The 21,151-nt window shown below is 38.6% G+C and overlaps 3 protein-coding genes across 3 annotated transcripts; all 3 read right to left on the minus strand.

The window, feature by feature from the left end:
- Positions 1-2,790: 2,790 nt before the first annotated feature.
- On the minus strand, positions 2,791-8,777 carry LOC114350597 (inositol oxygenase-like). The gene is made up of 8 exons (XM_028301442.1): positions 8,590-8,777; positions 8,034-8,144; positions 7,266-7,329; positions 5,136-5,344; positions 4,508-4,644; positions 3,860-3,994; positions 3,332-3,427; positions 2,791-3,228 (listed from the first exon to the last, which is right to left on the minus strand). Exons 1-8 carry the CDS (start codon positions 8,605-8,607, stop codon positions 3,120-3,122), a joined length of 879 nt encoding a protein of 292 aa, XP_028157243.1. The 5' UTR covers positions 8,608-8,777; the 3' UTR covers positions 2,791-3,119.
- A 1,544-nt stretch (positions 8,778-10,321) lies between these two features.
- On the minus strand, positions 10,322-11,931 carry LOC114350600 (uncharacterized). The gene is made up of 5 exons (XM_028301462.1): positions 11,925-11,931; positions 11,269-11,477; positions 10,818-10,895; positions 10,586-10,771; positions 10,322-10,393 (listed from the first exon to the last, which is right to left on the minus strand). The coding sequence occupies exons 1-5, from the start codon at positions 11,929-11,931 to the stop codon at positions 10,322-10,324; spliced, it is 552 nt and encodes a 183-aa protein (XP_028157263.1).
- Positions 11,932-12,311: 380 nt separating this feature from the next.
- LOC114350596 (inositol oxygenase-like) lies at positions 12,312-18,318 on the minus strand. Its single transcript, XM_028301441.1, has 7 exons — positions 18,146-18,318; positions 17,475-17,652; positions 16,083-16,291; positions 14,072-14,208; positions 13,536-13,670; positions 12,883-12,978; positions 12,312-12,623 (listed from the first exon to the last, which is right to left on the minus strand). The coding sequence occupies exons 1-7, from the start codon at positions 18,221-18,223 to the stop codon at positions 12,515-12,517; spliced, it is 942 nt and encodes a 313-aa protein (XP_028157242.1). The 5' UTR covers positions 18,224-18,318; the 3' UTR covers positions 12,312-12,514.
- Between the last annotated feature and the right edge of the window lie 2,833 nt (positions 18,319-21,151).

Raw genomic sequence — 21,151 nt, forward strand, 5'->3', positions numbered from 1 at the left:
AATAAACAAAATAGTAAACAACCGCCATGATGGGCCGGATTGGGCCGATGTTGCCACATGGTACCGATTACCCAGGAATTGGGATTGTAATTCCCTGATTCGCCAACACATTAAGCCTAAATGGCCGACAATTTTGTGTTTTTTTATTTAACTAGGAAATCTTAGTTTCAAATATTAATTATTTATTTGTTTAACTTCTGATTTGGTTAGTTTGGCTATTTCGAAGAATTTACAAGGAGATTTAAATCAGAAGATAGCAATACTACAGTTCACACTAAAAAGAGAGGTAGGGCCGCAGAGAGCGAGATAGATATAAGTAGGTATTTGACTCAAGTTTTTGTTCCAACTCTGCCCTCTTATCTTTAGCTTCATGTTAGCTTCATGGGTTTCCAACATGGCAAAAATCGGAACTAGCGATCCGGTATTGACGGTGGCGCCCCACTGTCAATGTCATGCATAGGACAGTTCAGTATTTTGAAACTATAATATAGATGACCCACGCTGAACTGTCCCACCAAACTCAATGACAGGGCGGCGCTACCATCGTTCAACTATATGGTTTCCAACATGGCAAAAATCTGAACCAGCGATCCGGTATTGACGGTGGCGCCCCACTGTCAATGTCATCGACAGGACAGTCCAGTATTTTGGAACTATAGACATGTTGACACCACCAATAAATTGACGTACTTTTTAAAACTGTCAAAACGAAACTCTCCCATAGATTTTGTATGGCACTACAAGTAAGTGACGTCACTATTTTGTCAACTCAAATAAACTACTTTTTTCATTTACAATGCGACCAGAAAATCGTAATTTACAGGTAATTTAAAATTTATTAAGTTTTTAAGACCAGAATGAAGTGTCTTTTTAGAAAAGTTGTGATTTCGAATTATTGGAGAATGGTGTCAAATTGTCCATTATTATGACGTGATAGAGCATACATATTGAAGTCTCGCTGACGTTTGTCGTATCAAAAACACCCTCCCGCGCCGCTGCCATACCTCAGGCTCTGAGTTAAACGCCAGACCTATAAAGTGTTGTTTGTCTGTAAATTGTTTTTAGATAGAGATTATTTCTTAAGACGTAATGATAGTGAAGGATTTGCCTTAGAAGGAAAATACGGGCCTTGATGCGTGTTACTGGTAGTGTCTTATTATTATGTACGTATAATCAATATTTAACGTTTGTATATCTATTTAAAATCTACCTTAACGTGTGAGATATAAAGTCCAAATTGTCTGTGAGAGTGTATCGGTGTGACTGTATTCATGGAATTGAGACCGAATATTTAACAATAAGCATTTACTTACATAAGTACATATTTATGTGACATTAATATTTGACGTAATTTATGTATTAAGTAGCACTACGTGTATTTGAGATATAATAGCAAATACCCAATAGCTTCCCTTGGTTCAATCGACAGCACAGAAAAGTAAACATTTTATTGCAATATCGACCTTATTACGACTTCATAAGAGTGTTTAGGTTGGTGTGCTGTCGTTTACCTAACACATTTCCTTTTTTGCTCAAAAAACAATTTGAAATTACAAACGCAGCTTGCATGGTAGCCATATCAAAACTCAGTAGTGACAAAGAGTAATTTAAAATATTGTTGAAATAGGTACAGTCAGCATCAAATAGTTTGTGACACCCAAAGTAGCCAAAAAGTTCGCAACAAGTCTTTGTTACGATTGGAATAAGCTTGTATCGTCAACTTATGATGACACCAAATATTTGAAGCTGATTGTACTGTTTTTTATGTTGTTTTCATCGAATTACGTTTGTGAAGATGTTATTGGCATTGAAATAATCTCGTAAAATAATAGTAAGTACGTCACTTTGGAATCGATAAACTAAGGCGAACAATCGATAAGATCCTTCAATGACGCACTATTTCAGGAGGTTTATCAACTAAATCGAGTGAATAATTATGATTTTCGATGAATCCCAGACTCCTCTCTTTCATAAAAATAACAGATGTGATAAGTAATCCTGTTAAATAAAAACAAATATTTGACCAAATGTTTGTTATCAAATGAGTTATTAGCACCTGTTGTGTTTGTGGAACGGGATTTTTTGTTTATTGGTCCAATATTCGGGCCAATTGGGGTCAAAATCGTAAACCGCCCAAGATAATTGGTGAACTTGATAACACAGTACTTATCTGGCGAAACCAAATTGTAAGGTCAGTAAATACAAATGACTATCGCAAATGTTATGTTTCGGTTGCGTGCGCTTGTACGCAGTTTTAAATGATGAATATGATAATATTCTAATGTAAACTCATTTCCAAAATTAGCCTAAATGATAAAAATACTTGATTTTTTTGCAAATCAACGTAAAGAAAGGATTTTATAGAAGTGAAAGAGGATTATAATATGTGAGTGCGGTCAGCAGTGAAATCTACCTACACCAGTATTTCTTTTCATGAAATTTTAATCTTTATGGCTGTAAATATAAGGTTTAAAATCAATTGAGGAAAGTACTACAGTCTCTGGTTGATACGCTGTTGTCTGTACAGTTTATAGCTAATACTTGAGCTGAGTATTTGTGATTTTGTAACAGCTTACGATGATTGTGTTGTACCGACTTTGGTTGTTGAAGCTATATTATTAATTAATTAATTATTGTCTATTTTGAGAGATTTGTATTTTTGTAAATATAGCTTAAATAAAGTTCCTGATTTATTATAATAAATGTTGTATTTATTTACTTACCATTAACCTAATTGATGATTGACTTAAATAAAATAAACTTATTGGGTGATACTTAAATGTTTAATTAAATATAATAATTTATTTATATTAACTTAAATTTATTTACAAGTAAGAGTATTTTGTACTTATTTAGTCCTTATAATTAATGTTTTCCGCCAGCAGTAGGTAACAATTTAGTCGTATAATTTAACCCTTAGAGCAGCATAGAGAAATTATCGAAACTTATTTTATCCAAAATAAAATCTAAAATATGGTAGTCACAAGGGTTAATTAATAGCTGCATATAAATATGCAACATGAAAACGCGTCCCAGCCGCAAATATCTAATCGTAAATAGTTCTTAAAACGCGAAATAAATAGCCTGTCAGTAGAAAAAGGTTTTTAGAGGGGGTCATTTTAAAATTCTAGCTCTCCAGGGATGTACTTATCGATGAGTGACTCGTAGTACGGCCACAGAGTTTCCACGTCCGGTATGGCAGCGCTCTTCGTGTAGAGGTCGTATTTGCTAAAAAGAGAAAAAGTTTGTGAGAATATAATTACATAAACATTGTAAAAAAAACTTTCTATTGATCCTCGCTTTATAAAAAATCTCCACATTAGATGCTTACTTGAATTCGAGTACGGCATCCAATATCTCCTGGTCGCCATCTTTCAGCAAGTGTTTGTAGTCTCCGCCCGCGTGCCACGGGTAGAACGAGTGGTATCTGTAATAGATAGGAATTACATAATATTTTTTTTATGAACGACACATTTTTAACCGACTTCAAAAAAAGGAGGAGGTTTTTAACTGTATTCGAATTGTTATAAATAAACATTGGGACCATTTAAACCTCTTAGCCTAGCTAGGCGCAGACCACCGACTTTTAGTTGGCCGATAGTTGGGTCGGCCTGTTGATCAGTAGGGAGATGTATGAAGTGCGCTCATTACAGCAATTTGATATCGGCCGATTCTTCATAAAAATTAGAATCGGGCCCCAACTATCGGCCGACTAAAAGTCGATGGTCTGCGCCTAGGATATTTTTACACGGAAAATGACGTTATCACATTAATATCGAAGAAAATAATCTGCAATTTCATCATTTGGGGTATTATTACATGCTACGAGTTTTTATATTAATTTGTAAAAGAGACCAACCTGATCATAAACAGTCCTTTCTTGGGGAACTTCGCTTTGTTGTGCACCAGTATACGGTACAAGTACTCGTCGTGCCCCCACGACATCAGCAGGTTCTCAAGCCCACAGTTGGGCTCGTACATGCCGTATTTTGTGCTGTAAGGAAATAAAAACACGTTTATTGAATAGATAACACAAATAACACAGTATCAACCAGATACATTTTTGTTACAAGTTGGCATCGGACTGATGATTCTAGATGTCGCTAGTTCGATCCTTATATTTTTATGATAAAAAAACCAACCTTAATACAAACATGTAGGCTATGAGGTATTAAAACGAATATCTATTAAATGTACGCCACAAATAACAAGAAGGTACAGACTAGTAAACACTAGATTAGCAACATGAACTGCGGAGAATATTTGTTCCACGTTACTGCGTATTTTTTTTGTTTTCATTCATATACTTGTAATTTCTAATCTAATACGGGACTATTCCCATTGCTGCAACTCTTGGCTCCTAGCTTGACCAGGATCTACAGTTTGACCACCAATAAAAACTCAACCAGTGAAAGCCAAGTTTGTCCCGGGGTTTATTGGACCCGCAACGAAATCAGAAAACATAGGAGGAGTTCGAAGTTTCTAATCTAAAAGAAAAACATCTTACTTGTATTTGGGGTTGTATGTGTCGGGGTTGGCCTTGAAGCTGTCGTCTCCGTAGACGATGCTGCGGCCCCAGCGGCAGCCCAGCGCGAAGGTGTCACCCACCACGCACCATTGTGGCTCGCCGTAGAACGCCATCACCTTTAAAAGGCCAGGAGGATTATAGTTTACCACCACTTTATTTTGACCGCACTTTGATTAAGCGCTGGGAGAGACAAAATAATTAAATGATTTTAGAATACCTCAGCCTCACGCAACTACGCTCAAAGGGTACTGAAATTACTCATTATTATTACTACCTATCTCACTCACTCTCACTATGCATCCGTCACATTTATCAGTTCGTGGGACCGACCCACATAGTGTGAACTAGCTCTTACAGGGCAATGGGAATTATGCGAGTTGAAAAATGTCGAGCCGAGGAGCATTAACATCAAAGAAGAAGAGAAAAGCGGGCTAAATCGTGGGTTATAAATTAGGCGTATTAGGTACCCCATTGAAGTTTTTATAGAGCAACGAGCAAAGTCATAGGTGATTACCTACCTAGGTACTGCAAAATGTCAACTCTACAATTAGGAGCATTGGCACAACAGAATATGGACAAAACCGGCAAATCTTGTTATCCTACATACCTTGCCCAAGTCGTGTATTAATCCAATAAGCTGGAACCAATCCTCATCAGGGTGGTCCTCGCGGATCCTCTCGGCGGTCTGGAAGGCATGGATGATGTTGGGCAGGTCGATGTCGGGGTCGGACTCGTCTACCAAGTCATTCAGCTTGATTAAAGCGTCCTTGACCGTAGCCTTGAAGTGGCTGAACTGCAGCCATTTGTGCATTTTTTCTGTAAACGAATGTAATGTTGATTATCTTCCTACGAATTACCTACTGTAGATAAGTGTTAATAGTTCGTGGGCCAGTCAAAATATCGGAATGATGGGTGATTTGGGTGAAGAAGAGAATTTCCATTTGAAGAATAAAATGTTATTTGGCAGAATTTAGATCTAAACCGTTTTCAGTTCTAAAGAGGCGTCGCAGGGACGTTCGATCGTTTTTCAGCCAAATGACGTCCACCCACTGCTGGACNGATTTGATATCGGCCGATTCTTTATAAAAATTAGGATCGGGCCCCAACTATCGGCCGACTAAAAGTCGATGGTCTGCGCCTAGGATATTTTTACACGGAAAATTACGTTATCACATTAATATCGAAGAAAATAATCTGCAATTTCATCATTTGGGGTATTATTACATGCTACGAGTTTTTATATTAATTTGTAAAAGAGACCAACCTGATCATGAACAGTCCTTTCTTGGGGAACTTCGCTTTGTTGTGCACCAGCACCCGGTACAAATACTCGTCGTGTCCCCACGACATCAGCAGGTTCTCAAGCCCACAGTTGGGCTCGTACATGCCGTATTTTGTGCTGCAATCAAATAACAATAATAATCATCAACATCATCAGCCGGGCTAGGTTCATCATCATCATCATCATCATTTCAGCCATAGGACGTCTACTGCTGAACATAGGCCTCCCCCAATGCTTTCCATGTTGATCGATTGGCAGCGGTCTGCGTCCAGCGCTTCCCTTGCTACCTTTACGATGTCGTCGGTCCACCTTGTAGGTGGACTAGGTTACACGGGCTAGGTTGCGCGCCGTGATATACTCTTATCGACGTCAAAATGTATGAGAAAAATCGATAAAACAGCGTGATAACCGCTTATTGCGGCGCGCATATTAGGCCTACAGGTCCACTGAAGGAAGGATTCTAATTTACTAGAAGCAAAAGGAGGACTTGGCCAACACTCCACAGCCTTTAATAAAATCGTGTCTATTGTAGGTGCACATAACTTTGAACTCCTCCTATGTTCTTCTGATTAATTTCGTTGCGGGTCCAATGACAGTTAACTTTCCCCCGGTACCACATGACCTTTACTGGTTGGGTTTTTATTGCCGGTCAATCTGTAGATCCTGGCTACACAGGAGTTGTAGCGGTGGGAACGAGAGGTGGGAACAGTCCCGTGCATATTACAGTATGGGTGACCAGCCATTCTGATGCTAGGATGGCGCGTCACCTAAGAAAGTAGATTATTTTCTTTAAATCGAGGGTAGCAACTATCTAACGATTAGTAGCAACTAGTAGCAACTGGGTAGCAACTTTCAATATTTGTTTCGATGTAAAATATGGGTAGTGACTAGAGATGAGATGTATTTACTAGAACAGATCCACACACTAGGTATTTTACAGTACTAGGCGGCACCTATTCCAATTTTTAAAATACTTGATCCACCTAGTATTTTATAAATTACACGATTTCCGACCCTACCGTCAAAGTAATAGAGGTTATTATTGCGTAATCCGTAGTCGTGTATTACGCGCACCTAGTATTTCTCGCTAAGCTTATATGTGCGAACGTAGAGATTCACTCCGTCTCTGTCTGACCAAACAAATTTGAGCGCGACGAAGCAAACGCACACAAACGTAGTCAAACCATATTCATGTAAATAAGAAAAAACAGGGTTCGANTGCTGGACCAAGGCATCCCCCAAGGATTTCCACTACCGGTCATGCGCCGCCCGCATCCAGGGGTTGCTTTAGTAAAAAAAATCCATCAAAACAATGCATAGGGGGCGATGATTGAAGCTATTGCATATTTTCTCGCCTTCTTCCTTGAACTGTTGAAAACTGTGACATCTCACGTGGTCATAAACGTGCTATTTTACCAGACACGTGCACTATAGTAGATTTAAGTAGATACCTACCTCTGACGAAGTCGACTGTCATATTAGAGTGCATTTCGTAGTAAGTTCTGCGCACGCGCATCTTGATGGGGTCGTTCTCATCTTCATCGTAGTTTCGGAAGGCGTTCACAGGTTTGCCGTCGTATACCGCCTCTGGACGTAGTAGCAAGGAGGGGTCTTCAAGGAAGATGGGGTCCTGAGAAGAAAATTTGTTCTTTATTAACCAAGTAAAACGCTAAAGATATATGCCAAGTAAAACGCTAAAGATATATGCTAGCTGGTAGAGAATGACGTATGGCATTAAGCTCGCCTTTTTGTACAGAACATTGTTGTGTGTGCAATAAAGTCTTTAAATTAAATAAAAATAAATAAAATAAATGCCTATTAAGTTTGAATTTAAAGAGACTGGTATTTTATCAAGTATATTAGTAAGTTTATCATCAGGTCATTTAGTCTCCAGTTTTCCACTGCAGTTACTTAACTCACAGTTGTGACTCAACAGCGTTGAATAAAAAGATGGGCTACCAGTGGCATACACAATACTTTACATAAAATAAAATAAAAATTAAAAAAGTAAGTTCAACCATTGAATTTTTGTTTTTTATTTGGACTTCGGTAATAAAGGACTTCACACGTTATAAGACAAAGAAAAGCTAAGTAGGCTGCCATTACCTCTATTTTAAAACTAATTTAATTATTTCAATCTAAGGACAGACAGAAAATAGAAAAAAATGCCATTCTTTAACCTTTAATTTGACAAACAATATTTTGCTAACGAAGAAAACTTTNAATGGGATCATTCTCATCTTCATCGTAGTTTCTAAAGGCGTTCACAGGTTTGCCGTCGTATACCGCCTCTGGACGTAGTAGCAAGGAGGGGTCTTCAAGGAAGATGGGGTCCTGGGAAGAAAATTTGTTCTTTATTAACTAATTAAAGATGCCAATGCTAAGTTTGAAGTAAAGAGATTAGTATTTTAGTAGTTTATCATCAGGCCATTTAGTCTCCACTACAGTAACTTAGCTCACAGTTGTGTCTCAATAGCGTTAAATAAAAAGATGGGCTACCAGTGGCATACACAATCAATACTTCACATAAAATAAAATATTTAAATAAACCAAGTGTAAGTTCAACCATTTAATTTTTGATTTTATGTGTTTAAATTATGGACTTCAGATGTTATAAGACAAAAGCTAAGTACTGGCAGTACTGCCATTACCTCTATTTTAAAATCAATTAATTATTACTATTTAACAAAGGACAGACAGAAAATAGAAAAAAATGCCTTACGTTAACCTTTAATTTGACAAAAAATATTTTGCTAACGAAAAAAAAACTTTCACTTACAGTAATTTTAATCTTCATTTCGGCGGTAGCGAGTTCGAGTCCTGTCCGAAGCACAATAACTACTGGTCCCGCGTGGCCCCAGTTAAATAACTGCTAATTGCTCAGATAATGGGGTCAAACATGCTGGAACTTGGGTTATCGCCAGTTAAGCACACAATAAAGATTAATGTGGCAAAAATACAAGAAACTCTTTGTAGTTTTGCTATTAGGCACTATTCAATTAAGTACCAAATATAGATTAGGAAGATAATTAAGATAAACCCATTAATAAAACAATTATCTTCAGGATAAATAAGACTGCATACTTAAATTAATTTAGTTGAAATTAAGGCTTATTCCACTATTCGTGAACTTTTTGTTCACTATTCCCCGTTAACGCCAATGAGGGCTATCGTTTTTATACTTAACAGTTGGCACCCCTGGCGATTGACAGGACCTTACTCTACAGTGGCGCTAACTGGTGAGCGCTAAAACGATAGCCCTCATTGGAGCTTATAATGGGGAATAATGAACTAAAAAGTTCATTAATCCCCGTTATATTAGGATTTTATTTTTAACGTAGATATTATAAGCTCTAATTGGCGTTAAAGGGGAATAGTGAACAAAAAGAATAGTGGAATAAGCCGAAATTAACACGAGCAAGATAATAGCCAGTGGTAATTTTAGGTAGGTAACTTGATAAACCACTGATTTACTCGTATTATGAAACACTATTTGCCAGAGTACCTAGGTCTTGCATAATATACANATGTTGTGTATGTTCCCCCTACAACTAGGTGGGACCCTGCTGGCAGAGCATTCCTATTAACTATTCTGTAACCACCTATTTATGGCAAATAAATTATTAGTATTATTCCTCTTTATAATATTAGTAGGTATACATACATAACTTGCTGTTCCAAATTTTCGTCATTCGTTTTTGTTTCATCGCTAAAAATAACTTAATTTTATTTTTCATTACGTCTGAAATAGTATTTGTAGTAAAAATAGACTGTAATGAAAAATAACAATAAAATATTTTAATTACCACGTGATCGCAAAATCTACCACCAAGATTTTGCGGATACACTATAAAAGTCCAGCTATCTGTCAAAGATCAACGTACGCGTGACATATGTCAGCAGAGCACCGAGCGACGTGACCTCACTCTGGAACGCCTCGAGGCGGACTGAATTTGAACGATTCGTGCGCGGCGTTTTATAGTATATTCAAATACTCATAGAAAAAAAAATACAATGAATTATTTTAAATTTCAAAGTAAATATTTTAGATAAGATATTCTTCTATTATATTAAGCTATTTTTGTGTTGAATAAAGGAAGAATATTGGTGAAAAAATCACTTTGATTTTTGGGTATTTCACGTTCTTTTAATTTGTGATTTCTTATTGTAGAATGCTTAAATCTAAAAATTTTCTCAGATAACTATTTGCCCAAGGATCTATGCTATAGGATGTAAATGTTTGTTAAATCGTTTTCACAGTATTTTTATAAAAATTTCAGCTTGTAAAATGACGCTTAAGTGGAAATTTACAAAACCTGTGTGGACTTATCTTGATAGAATTCTTAAATGCTAAACTAATCGCAATATTTTCTCAATTAACTATTTAGACGACGAAATTGCCTAATTATTTATGCCTATAACATATTTGTACTATTACTGGTTAATGATTGTAACGAGTTGAAAAAGTACTGTTTTTGCGGGAAACGGCGTAAACGCTCTTAAGAAAAAGATCAATGAGGATAGAAACCAGTCATCATTAGGGTGATCCTCCCGGATCCTCTCGGCGGTCTGGAAGGCATGTCCTATATTGTGCATCACTGTTTATCAAGGTATAAGCTTCACATTATCCTTACCTTCCCAAAGTCATGGATCAGTCCAGTCAAATGGAACTAGTCATCATCTGGGTGTCCTCCCGGATTCTTCCAGCGGTCTAGATGGCAGCTTCATGTTTGTACCTCTGTTCATCATAGTCTAAGCTTCAAAATTGTCCTCACCTTCCCCAAATCATGGATCAGCCCAGTCAAATGGAACCAGTCATCATCAGGGTGGTCTTCTCTAATCCTCTCGGCCGTCTGGAAGGCGTGCACGATGTTGGGCAGGTCGGTGTCGGGGTCCGACTCGTCGACCAGCTCGTTCAGCTTCGTCAGCGCCTCCTTGGCCTTCTCTTTGCAGCCTTCAGGCTGTACAATTTTTTGCATCCGTTTATCAAGATCCAATCTTTCTTACCTTCCCCAAATCATGAATGAGCCCGGTCAGATGGAACCAGTCATCATCAGGGTGGTCTTCCCTAATACTCTCAGCAGTCTGGAAGGCATGCCCTATATTGTGCATCACTGTTTATCAAGGTCTAAGCTTTACAATTGCCTTACCTTCCACAAGTCATGAGTCCCGTCAAATGGAACCAGTCATCATCAGGGTGGTCCTCCCGGATTCTTCCAGCGGTCTAGATGGCAGCTTCATGTTTGTACCTCTGTTCATCATAGTCTAAGCTTCAAAATTGTCCTCACCTTCCCCAAATCATGGATTAGTCCAGTTAAATGGAACCAGTCGTCATCAGGGTGGTCTTCCCTGATTCTCCCAGCAGCTTGGAAGCCAGCACCATGTTGTCCATCTCTGTTCATCAAGGTCTATGCTTCAGCATCTCCGTTTAAGCTTCACTAGTCACTATTGCCCTCACCTTCCCCAAATCATGGATCAGCCCAGTCAAATGGAACCAGTCGTCATCAGGGTGGTCTTCTCTAATCCTCTCGGCCGTCTGGAAGGCATGCACGATGTTGGGCAGGTCGGTGTCGGGGTCGGACTCGTCCACCAGCTCGTTCAGCTTCGTCAGCGCCTCCTTGATGGTCGCCTTGAAGTGGTTGAACTTGAGCCACTTTTCGCGCTTTTCTGTTGAGAAACAAGGTTGAAGTAAGACTCACGCCCGTATCAACAAACGATGCTTGCAATAAGTGAAGCAGCAAATCGATCACACAGCGTTGAAGGGCTCTATGATTGGTTCGTGTGTCACCCTGTGCGTCCACGCGCACTGTGAGACCTCATAGAATGTTTGTGAATACGGGCGATACCCTCCTAAGTAGGTAAGTTGCAATTTTATTTTCAAAATCGGTTTACGGAGCAAAGTAACATGCAAAAAAAGACGCTGGAGCACAGCGATTACGAAATTGCAACTATTAAAATGGATAGTAGTTGTTCGGTTTTTATTTTCGAGACAACTAATTTAACAACGTAAACATTTTACTAAAGTTGTGGCTNGCTACATGCATCTTTAAAAATCGTTGATTAAATGTAGCATTCAGTTAACTGCAATATTCTACTAAGTACCTACTTCTTTACGTCCCATCATAATCAGTTCGGTAATTACCAAGACAAAAATGTCCAAAAGGAGGAGCAAAGTTTGAGATAATAAAACACCATAGTATTTACAAATTATTTACATTTAAATAAAAATATCAATATTCAAAATATGTACAATACATTCTCTTTTTCAGTCAATATGTTTTTGTAACAATAAAACTATGTTTTAAAACATAATGATAAAATCACTATATAAATACATACATAATAATACGTAATTTTCATAGCACCAAATATCTCTTAAATAACAATGTAGTAATTTCATAATTTTACAATTTATCAAATATACTTTAGTGTTTTTAACCCTTAAACAAGTAATGACAATTTATTTCTTAAAAACATTTTTTTTCTATTTATCTTGAGCATAGACAGACGAGAAAAAAAATTGGATATTGTGAGATAGGTTATTAAAGTCAAATCAAAACTTATGCACTGTATGTACCACTTATGAGATATCATCTACAAATTTACTGGTAGGACAATAACCCTTGCATAAAAAATACGAGTGGATGGTCAATCTAGCTGTACTTAAAGACAATCTTGGTCAAACTTGCTGTACCCATAAGAAATCACCACTCCAGTACCCCGGGAATGTACTTGTCGATTAGTCCCTCGTAGTACGGCCAGAGGGCGTCGATGTCCGGGACCTTTTCGCTCTTCGTGTACAGGTCGTATTTGCTAAAATATAAATTAATAAATATAATGCATTAAAAGTAAGTACCATTTAGTACTGCATTTATAAAGTTGTTTCCTTAAACACACAAAACTACCATGTGTGTAAGTAAGTAAATAGCATTTGACAATCAAATAAATAAATAAAAACTATATTTAGTATAGTATTCACTACACAAAACTGTATTTCCAACCCTAAGCGGTCGCATGACGCTGGTACTTGAAGGGTTAAATGCTATAAGGATTAACAAAAATTGAAACTCACTTGAATTCTAGCACCCATTGCAGGATTTGCTCATCTTTCTCATTGGTGAGGTGGCGGTAGTCGCCGCCTGCGTGCCACGGGTAGAACGAGTGGTACCTGAGAGAAAAAATGTACTTAACTTGAAAAACTTATAGTAAAAAACGGTAGACATCTCACAAACAGGACATTTACACATTAAAGAAAAGATGGAAGGAACCATTTGGAATTTGCAAAAATATGAATATTCAATGACTCTTTTCTTTTCCATTTAATTTTGCTTCAGAAGGTCATTGAGGTAAGATTTAAGTGTTTCCAACTGACTGGTAATTGTGCCGGTCACTGATCAATTTACAACGTAAGTCTTCAGGTATGTACTAGGACTAATACCTCTATACTAGAGGGCTGTGCTGATTAATTAACAACTTTATTATAACCCATATTGCAGTTATCTTTTTTTTATGTGACAGGAGGCAAACGAGCAGACGGATCTCCTGATGGTAAGTGATTGCCGTCGCCATAGACACCCGCAGACCCAGGGGCGTTACAGGTGCGTTGCCAGCCTTTAAGGTGAAGATACGCTCTCCTCTTGAAAGCTTGCAGGTCGTATCCGTCCGGAAACATCGCAGACGACAGACCATTCCACAGTTTGGTTGTACGGGGCAGGAAGTTTCTACCTGATCATATAGAGCGCCTTCTCGGGCAGTTTAGCCTTGTTGTGCAGCAGGAACTGGTAGAGGTACTCGTCGTGGCTCCACGACATCAGCAGCGCGTCCAGCCCGCAGCGCGCCTGGTACATGCCGTTCTCTGTGCTGGGGGAGAATATGTAGGATATTAAACTGCATTTTGAACTACTATTCAACTAGTGTAGTGTTAGTGTAAGTTTAAACCAAGGTATGTTATTTACATTTGATGAAGAGTAAGCTTTAAGTTAGTGTTTATATTCCCACAACAGAAAGAATCTTCTGAATTTATAAGATTACTAACTTTCAATTACGAATGATGTAGGTATTTTAAAATGATGTTCTATTTAAGCTTGATCCTGCTCATGTATATGTTAGTTTGTCTGTACCTGTAGTTAGTAATAATTATATGTAAGTAACCAATCACTTCCATGAATAACAGTAAAATAAGAGAGGCCTAGATATAAGCTTTTTTTATTTGAGATTTTCAAAATGTACTTATTAATGAATATCACAGAATAGATACTAACTTGTATTTAGGGTTGTATGTGTCGGGGTTGTCCTTGAAGCTCTCAGGCCCGTACACGATGGATTTCGCCCAGCGGCATCCCACGGGGAACGTATCGCCCACCACGCACCACTGCGGCTCGTCGTAGAACGCCATCACCTTTAACAGACAATGGGAATATCATTTAACGAATGGGAATATAGCTACCACTTTATTGTCTTGTGGTAAAAATGTTGCTTGGCCTGTTTAAGGGTTAAATAAAGCCCTTAAAATTAAATAGAGCTGTCTGTGCTCGAAAAGTTAAGAGTTAAATAAATGACATGAAACTTTACCAACTCTACTTCAATTTTGCAAAATGCACTGCGTGGGCCAGGTTCTGCCTAGTAGAAACACAAAAACGAGTGGACGGATTTTGATGAAATTATACAAGTCATAGATATCGCAATAGCATTATGTACTATCGGCAACAGTGTTAACTGCCCATTGCCAGTCATGCCATCTCGTTCTATCGCAAAGAATCACCATTTGATGAGAGCGAGAGCAAAAACGGAAATGGATAGTTAACAGTGTGGCCGTGTGTACAAAAACATGGTCACCCTTTTAAAGACCGAGACAAAATTGAAATCAGTATAATAGGAATTTCATCTAGAGGCAAGGATAGGTCCGGAGATAATGCGTCTCAAGATCAAGTATCAAGATCACGTCTCAAGTTCACGGCGTTTAGGCGTCTCGATAACCCGCAATTAGTTGCGGGTTATCGAGACGCATGTGCGAATTTAATTATTAGTTTACAATATGAAACGTCCTACGTCATGATGATTGTGTTGTATTTGGATTGAGATCATAAAACGCAATTATTTTATTTTTATCTGAACTTTTTAGTTTGTATCGCTTTTTATCTTAATTACAAGATACCTACTCAGTTCAATGTTTTTTTTCTTTGGTGCATTATGTAATCGACTTTAAGAAAAAGATCAAAGAGGACAGAATGCACATTAGCTTTTAACTACCTTTTAGAATTATTATTCTCAAAAGAGGCGTAGTAACCAAAGGCCCTGCTAAAAACCTAAAGCTCATGTTCCCGTTCGTAGACAGATTTACGAGATAAGCTGCTCAGGATCTGAAGGTCTCTTGGATTTGTAAGACTTTGTGTACGGTAGCTACGCCTTTGGATGATGTTATGAATGTTATGATGTCTTACATTTACCAAATCTTAAATGAGGCCAGTCATCATCAGGGTGGTCCTCCCTGATCCTCTCAGCCGTCTGGAAGGCATGTCCTATATTGTGCATCACTGTTTATCAAGGTCTAAGCTTTACAATTCCCTTACCTTCCCCAAATCATGGATCAGTCCAGTCAAATGGAACCAGTCATCATCTGGGTGGTCCTCCCGGATTCTTCCAGCGATCTAGAAGGCAGCTTCATGTTGGTACCTCTGTTCATCATAGTCTAAGCTTCAAAATTGTCCTCACCTTCCCCAAATCATGGATTAGTCCAGTCAAATGAAACCAGTTGTCATCAGGGTGGTCCTCCCGGATCATGACCACGAAGGCATGCACGACATTGCATCTCTATTCATCGAGGTCTATTAAGACTTTCCCAAGTCGTGCATGAATGGAGCTCAAACCACAGATGGAACCAGTTGTCAAAAGAATAGTCCTCCCGAATAGGGATGATGACTGGGTAATGAAATCGAAATTCGATTTAGTCCGTCAGACAGATAATTAGAAAATATTAGACTCATATTTTTTCCATAATCGAATAATTACAGTATTATATTGAGTTGAAATGTCGCGTGACGTCACTTTTGAGTAAAAATTCTACTCAAGCATGACGTATCGCGCCATTTCAACTCGATGTAGCACTGTTATTATTTAATTATGAAAGAAAATAAAAAATATGAGTCTAATATTTTCTAATTATCTGTCTGACGGACAAATAATCTAAATTTTGTCATCTAGTCTATTCTCTTAGCGATCTGGAAGGCTGCAATGTTGTACATCTCTATTTATCTAATACAAAATTATCCTCACCTTTCCCAAATCATGGATCAATCCAGTTAGATGGAACCAGTCATCATCAGGGTGGTCTTCTCGGATCCTCTCAGCCGTCTGGAAGGCATGCACGATGTTGGGCAGGTCGGTGTCGGGGTCGGACTCGTCCACCAGCTCGTTCAGCTTCGTCAGCGCCTCCTTGATGGTCGCCTTGAAGTGGTTGAACTTGAGCCACTTTTCGCGCTTTTCTGTTGAGAAACAAGGTTGAAGTAAGACTCACGCCCGTATCAACAAACGATGCTTGCAATAAGTGAAGCAGCAAATCGATCACACAGCGTTGAAGGGCTCTATGATTGGTTCGTGTGTCACCCTGTGCGTCCACGCGCACTGTGAGACCTCATAGAATGTTTGTGAATACGGACGATACCCTCCTAAGTAGGTAAGTTGCAATTTTATTTTCAAAATCGGTTTACGGAGCAAAGTAACATGCAAAAAAAGACGCTGGAGCACAGCGATTACGAAATTGCAACTATTAAAATGGATAGTAGTTGTTCGGTTTTTATTTTCGAGTCAACTAATTTAACAACGTAAACATTAAGTAACTAAAGTTGTGGCTTCAATTGACTGTAAATTGTCATGGTTAAAATCTCATCAATCATCAGTTAATTATCTCGAGCAGAAAAATAATGATTTGTGACTTTTCACGCTTTAACACTGAACCAATGAGATGAAAGGTGGTGAAGAGATAATTTGAGACCCAGGTAAAAAAAAAAAACTTTAAGCCTAGGCGCAGACTATCGACTTTTAGTTGGCCGATAGTTGGGTCGGGCTGTTAATCAGTATGGAGATGTATGAAAGAGCGCATTACACCGATTTGGTATCGGCCGATTCTTCCTTCATACAAATTAGAATCGGGTCCAACTATCGGCCGACTAAAAGTCACCTAAAAGTAAAACCTAGGCTTATCGCGGTTTTTAAAAAGGATTTAATAAGTGTGATATCGGGCGATAGTTTTTCAGTGACTACTTATACTTAATCGAAATTCATGTGGGCGAAGCCGCCGATAAAAGCTAGTTTTTAAAGATGAAGAATGAACGGCTCACGCACGGGTGTTACTGTGTATAGGGGGGCTATGTATACTAGATATACTTAGTGTTAGGGGCTGTAGTCACTCACGTTTGACAAGGTCGACGGTGACGTTAGTGTGCATGGTGTAGTAGGTCCTCCGCACGCACTCCTTGATTTGTATCGCGACAGTACTGCGTTTACATCGCGACAGAAGCGCGTTTAAAATGTGGGCGAGGGCACACAGCTAGCGACCGCATTGCGACTGTATCGATGCGAACGTGCTACAGAATCGCTACTACATCGCTACAAAAAGTCGCCGTGGGCGAAGGGCCTCACCTCATTTGTCTAGAGGGCTGTACTCACGTTTGACAAGGTCCACGGTGACGTTAGTGTGCATGGTGTAGTAGGTCCTGCGCACGCGCTCCTTGATCGGGTCGGCGTCGTCGACGGAGTAGTCGCGGAAGGCGTCCAGAGGCTTGTCGTGGAACGTGGGTTCCGGTCGCAGGAGTTGCGACGGGTCGATCATGGATATTGGGGATTTCTGGGGAAAAATATGAGTTACTTTTTTTAAAGTATATGTTTATATCCGTTGTCTAGTACCTATAGTACAAGCTTTGCATAGTTTGGGACTAGAGGCGCAGTGCAAAAAGTCCAAGGATATTTATTTTATATTTTAAAGGTCTGGGCTTCTGGTGGTGAATGGTTGCAGATTCAAGTTCCGATAGAGTAAATGTTTACATTTACTTATATCCATGTTTTATGTTCGTCACTAATTATTATTATAAACTGTCTAATTTAGGGTTAAGTAAATTAGCTATTAGAAAAAAGAACTTTAGAATAGTTAAAAATAATACCTACTTTTTGTAAGAAAAATTATAATAATATTTCTTAGTCTGGACTCCAGAAATAAATTTAATTCTCGTCGTTACCTACTGTTGCAGTTGGGATAACTTTTCTGATATCAATGAAACAAAGAAAAAACACATTGCACTCATTTAAAAAAAACGCTGTAAATAACTATAAACTTTACTTACAACATCTGTGGCCGCCATTTTTCTTCTGTCAGCTCGTGGAGTCAGGAGTGTGAACAATAGCCGAGCCGAGAGCGCCATTTACTTATATGGGGCGCGGGCCTACCGAGATAACTGATAACGACACAGGGTGATATTGTTTTAAATCCTTTATCTGATCTCCAGTTTAGCTGTTAAGACCTAGGTGAGCTATCAGGGGAGCATACTTATTTCTTCTTTGTTTTTGTGTAACATAATAAAAAAGTAGGTACTCGCCTAAGTATGTAAGGGATCCTTTTTTTTCGCCAGGAAATGCATAAATTGCATACACACTAACCTGGGGGGACCAGTGGGTTATGTGAGGCTCTCCCTGCCAGATGGGCAGGGCCATCTCACTAAAACCTGATGGTGTCCTTCGAAGTCTTTGAGACGCTATCCGCCATGGGGTCATAATCCTGGTGTAAGGCTTTGTACGCCACCGAAAAACACCCAAACTATTTACTTAAACATTTATTTCGGATTGTACGAACTGGGAAGACTCCCATCCCATAATGATAAGTACTTTGTATGTCCTAGTTTTTATTTTTTTCAAAGTTAGTTTTGGTTATAGTGTATCACTACCTACTACTACTATAATGGTGACGGATTATTTACACGCGCGTCCATCCTATACGCGGCGACGACATTGCACTTGAGAAGGAAATCCGACGTAATTTGTACTCGTGCAACACCAAGATGTTAGGGTTACCCTTTATTAGAAATATTAAACAGTTTTTTGGACATATTATACCAAAGTATGTAGATAGGTAAGTAGACACGGGACTGTTCCCACCGCTGCAACTCCTGTGTAGCCAGGATCTACTGCTTGACCGCCACAAAAACCCAACCAATGAAGTATCAATGACTTAGCAAGTGGCGTAACACCATGTATCTTCTGGTGACTATTTTTTAAGCGTCGATAGTTTTTAACCATTAATTTAACAAAAAATACATGCTAAATGCATGTTATAACAATTATTTCCGCCACGTTATTAAATAACCCCTTTAAAAATCATAACATGGCGTTTATTAAAATCGTGATGATTATTGTACCTAGCCAATCATATTTCTAAATCTGGCATCCTTATTCATCTGAATAGTGTTGCTCTTTAATAAACTTTTGTGAATGGGTAGGCTCTTTAAATTGAGTTCTTTAAATTCCAGATACATATTATCTAACATGAAAGTTACGAGTAAAATTTATTTAAAGACAACATATAAAAACTTAATCACATAGGGGTATCTCATACAGGCTCTAAATATTTTACTCGAAAACTGTGCGTGGATTCTGATTCCGACAGAGGAGATATTTTTTGTATTTGTTTTGATCAAACTTTCCAATATTTCAGTAAGGGACGGCTGTAGGATGTTACGCAGTGTCCACCTTGAAAATAAATTTGAAAAAATGTGAGAAACCTAAACAAAACTAGCTATATGATCACTGTTCGTAACAGTCACGTGAGTCGGACGGACATAATGCATATTTATGTGTCAACTAACCGCGAGGTCAGTCTAAATATACGTCGCAAATTGACCCCAGCGGGGTAGCGGACCGCGCCTCCTGCCACGGTCTAAATGCGTAAGTCACTGTTGTACCTACATTTTTTTTTTATCCACAACGAGGAAGCTCTTGGCCTGTATCTCACCTGATGGTAGGTAAGTGATGACCAGGCCGAAGGTGGAAGCGAGCTTCACCCAGAATCCTCAACCACGGAGGAACTGGCTATCTTACCTCTAACTGCCGGAACACAACAATGCTGTTAACATTGTTTATTTAAAAGTTTATATTAGCACTAAAGGCGAACTTGATGTCATATGGCATTCTCTTCCAGTCAACCTTTGGGTGAAGCAGAAATTTAAAAATAATTATCCAAGTATAATCCAGGTACTTTCCGCGACCTTCACCAGATCCTCGGTCTACCTTCCAGCCCGTGTTCGCCACTAGAGAAATTTACGCGGGCACTGCGGGCAGCGCAGGACCGTTCTTTGTGAAAATCCTTGAGGCCTTTTATTCAGCAGTAGACGTCATTTGGCTGAAACGAGCGAACTATTTGTATGATATGTATTATGTTCAAGTTTGTCCCATATTATACTAACAAAAACTAGCAGTTACCGTTTACTTCAATCTGATTACTAGTAAGATATTGACAAAATAAAAAACGTTTTGCTTAAAATTTTCCATAAAATTGGCGTGGGGCACGACCCAGGAAGATAACCCGGGAACGTCAAGAGAGGTGATCTAGCCACTCACAAGGGATTACTCGTCAAGTACTACCGATATGGGTGATGCTGATAACAATAGAAGATTATTACGCAGTCTGTTTGTCAATAAATAAAGGTACATTGAAAAATTGGTTTCTATTTTGAGTTGGTTTTTATTGACTAATCTATCCTATTTGTTCAGGCCGATATCGGCCGTTTTCTCTTAAGTCCCCACTTAGTAGACGAAAGCACATCAAGCAACAACCAGGGGCGCTTTATCTATTACACAGTAATACTTATTTTTCGGCCGTTTGGTGTAGTGGTTCGAAACGGACTACTATTCCGGAGGTAGCGGGTTCGATTCCCGCACAGTACAAACATTTGTGTGCACTGTGCATGAACATATTTGTTTGTATTGGACTGGGTGTTTTCTATGTATAATAAGTATGTATTTAAAAAAATATTTAAGTATGTTTATATTCGTTGTCTAGTACCCATAGTACAAGCTTTGCTTAGTTTGGGACTAGAAGCGCAGTGTAAAATGTCTAAGGATATTTATTTATTACTTATGCTGGGTCTCCAGCGCGTGTTTTGCTCTACACAATCAACAAAGTCAGTTCAACATTCAACATTTTTTGCAGGCAATTTTGTTGAATGTTGACATGTTTTTGTTGTTACGGGTGCAATTGCAACAAAAATGTAGTCTGATGTGCAGGCAGCAAGAAATGATAAAGTTCCATTTGCTCTTATGATAGGAGCAATACAATTTATTTACCGCTCTAGTGCCTA

The sequence above is a fragment of the Ostrinia furnacalis genome, unplaced genomic scaffold (assembly GCF_004193835.3).
Source record: "Ostrinia furnacalis isolate ACB-3 unplaced genomic scaffold, ASM419383v2 OfSCF0922, whole genome shotgun sequence".
Classification (NCBI taxonomy): domain Eukaryota; kingdom Metazoa; phylum Arthropoda; class Insecta; order Lepidoptera; family Crambidae; genus Ostrinia; species Ostrinia furnacalis.

What these genes read in the sequence shown, in the direction of transcription:
- LOC114350597 (XM_028301442.1), bottom strand. An exon ending in TAATACACGACTTGGGCAAG is followed by an intron (nt 4,645 to 5,135) that starts GTATGTAGGATA and finishes GGCCTTTTAAAG; the next exon opens with GTGATGGCGTTCTACGGCGA. An exon ending in GATGCCGTACTCGAATTCAA is followed by an intron (nt 3,229 to 3,331) that starts GTAAGCATCTAA and finishes TTCTCTTTTTAG; the next exon opens with CAAATACGACCTCTACACGA.
- LOC114350596 (XM_028301441.1), bottom strand. Translation starts at nt 18,223, where the DNA reads ATGGCGCTCTCGGCTCGGCTATTGTTCACACTCCTGACTCCACGAGCT. An exon ending in TGATCCATGATTTGGGAAAG is followed by an intron (nt 14,209 to 16,082) that starts GTGAGGATAATT and finishes TGTCTGTTAAAG; the next exon opens with GTGATGGCGTTCTACGACGA. An exon ending in ACATACAACCCTAAATACAA is followed by an intron (nt 13,671 to 14,071) that starts GTTAGTATCTAT and finishes ATTCTCCCCCAG; the next exon opens with CACAGAGAACGGCATGTACC.
- LOC114350600 (XM_028301462.1), bottom strand. An exon ending in TGATCCATGATTTGGGGAAG is followed by an intron (nt 10,896 to 11,268) that starts GTGAGGGCAATA and finishes CATGCCTTCCAG; the next exon opens with ACTGCTGAGAGTATTAGGGA. An exon ending in TCATTCATGATTTGGGGAAG is followed by an intron (nt 10,772 to 10,817) that starts GTAAGAAAGATT and finishes AAAATTGTACAG; the next exon opens with CCTGAAGGCTGCAAAGAGAA.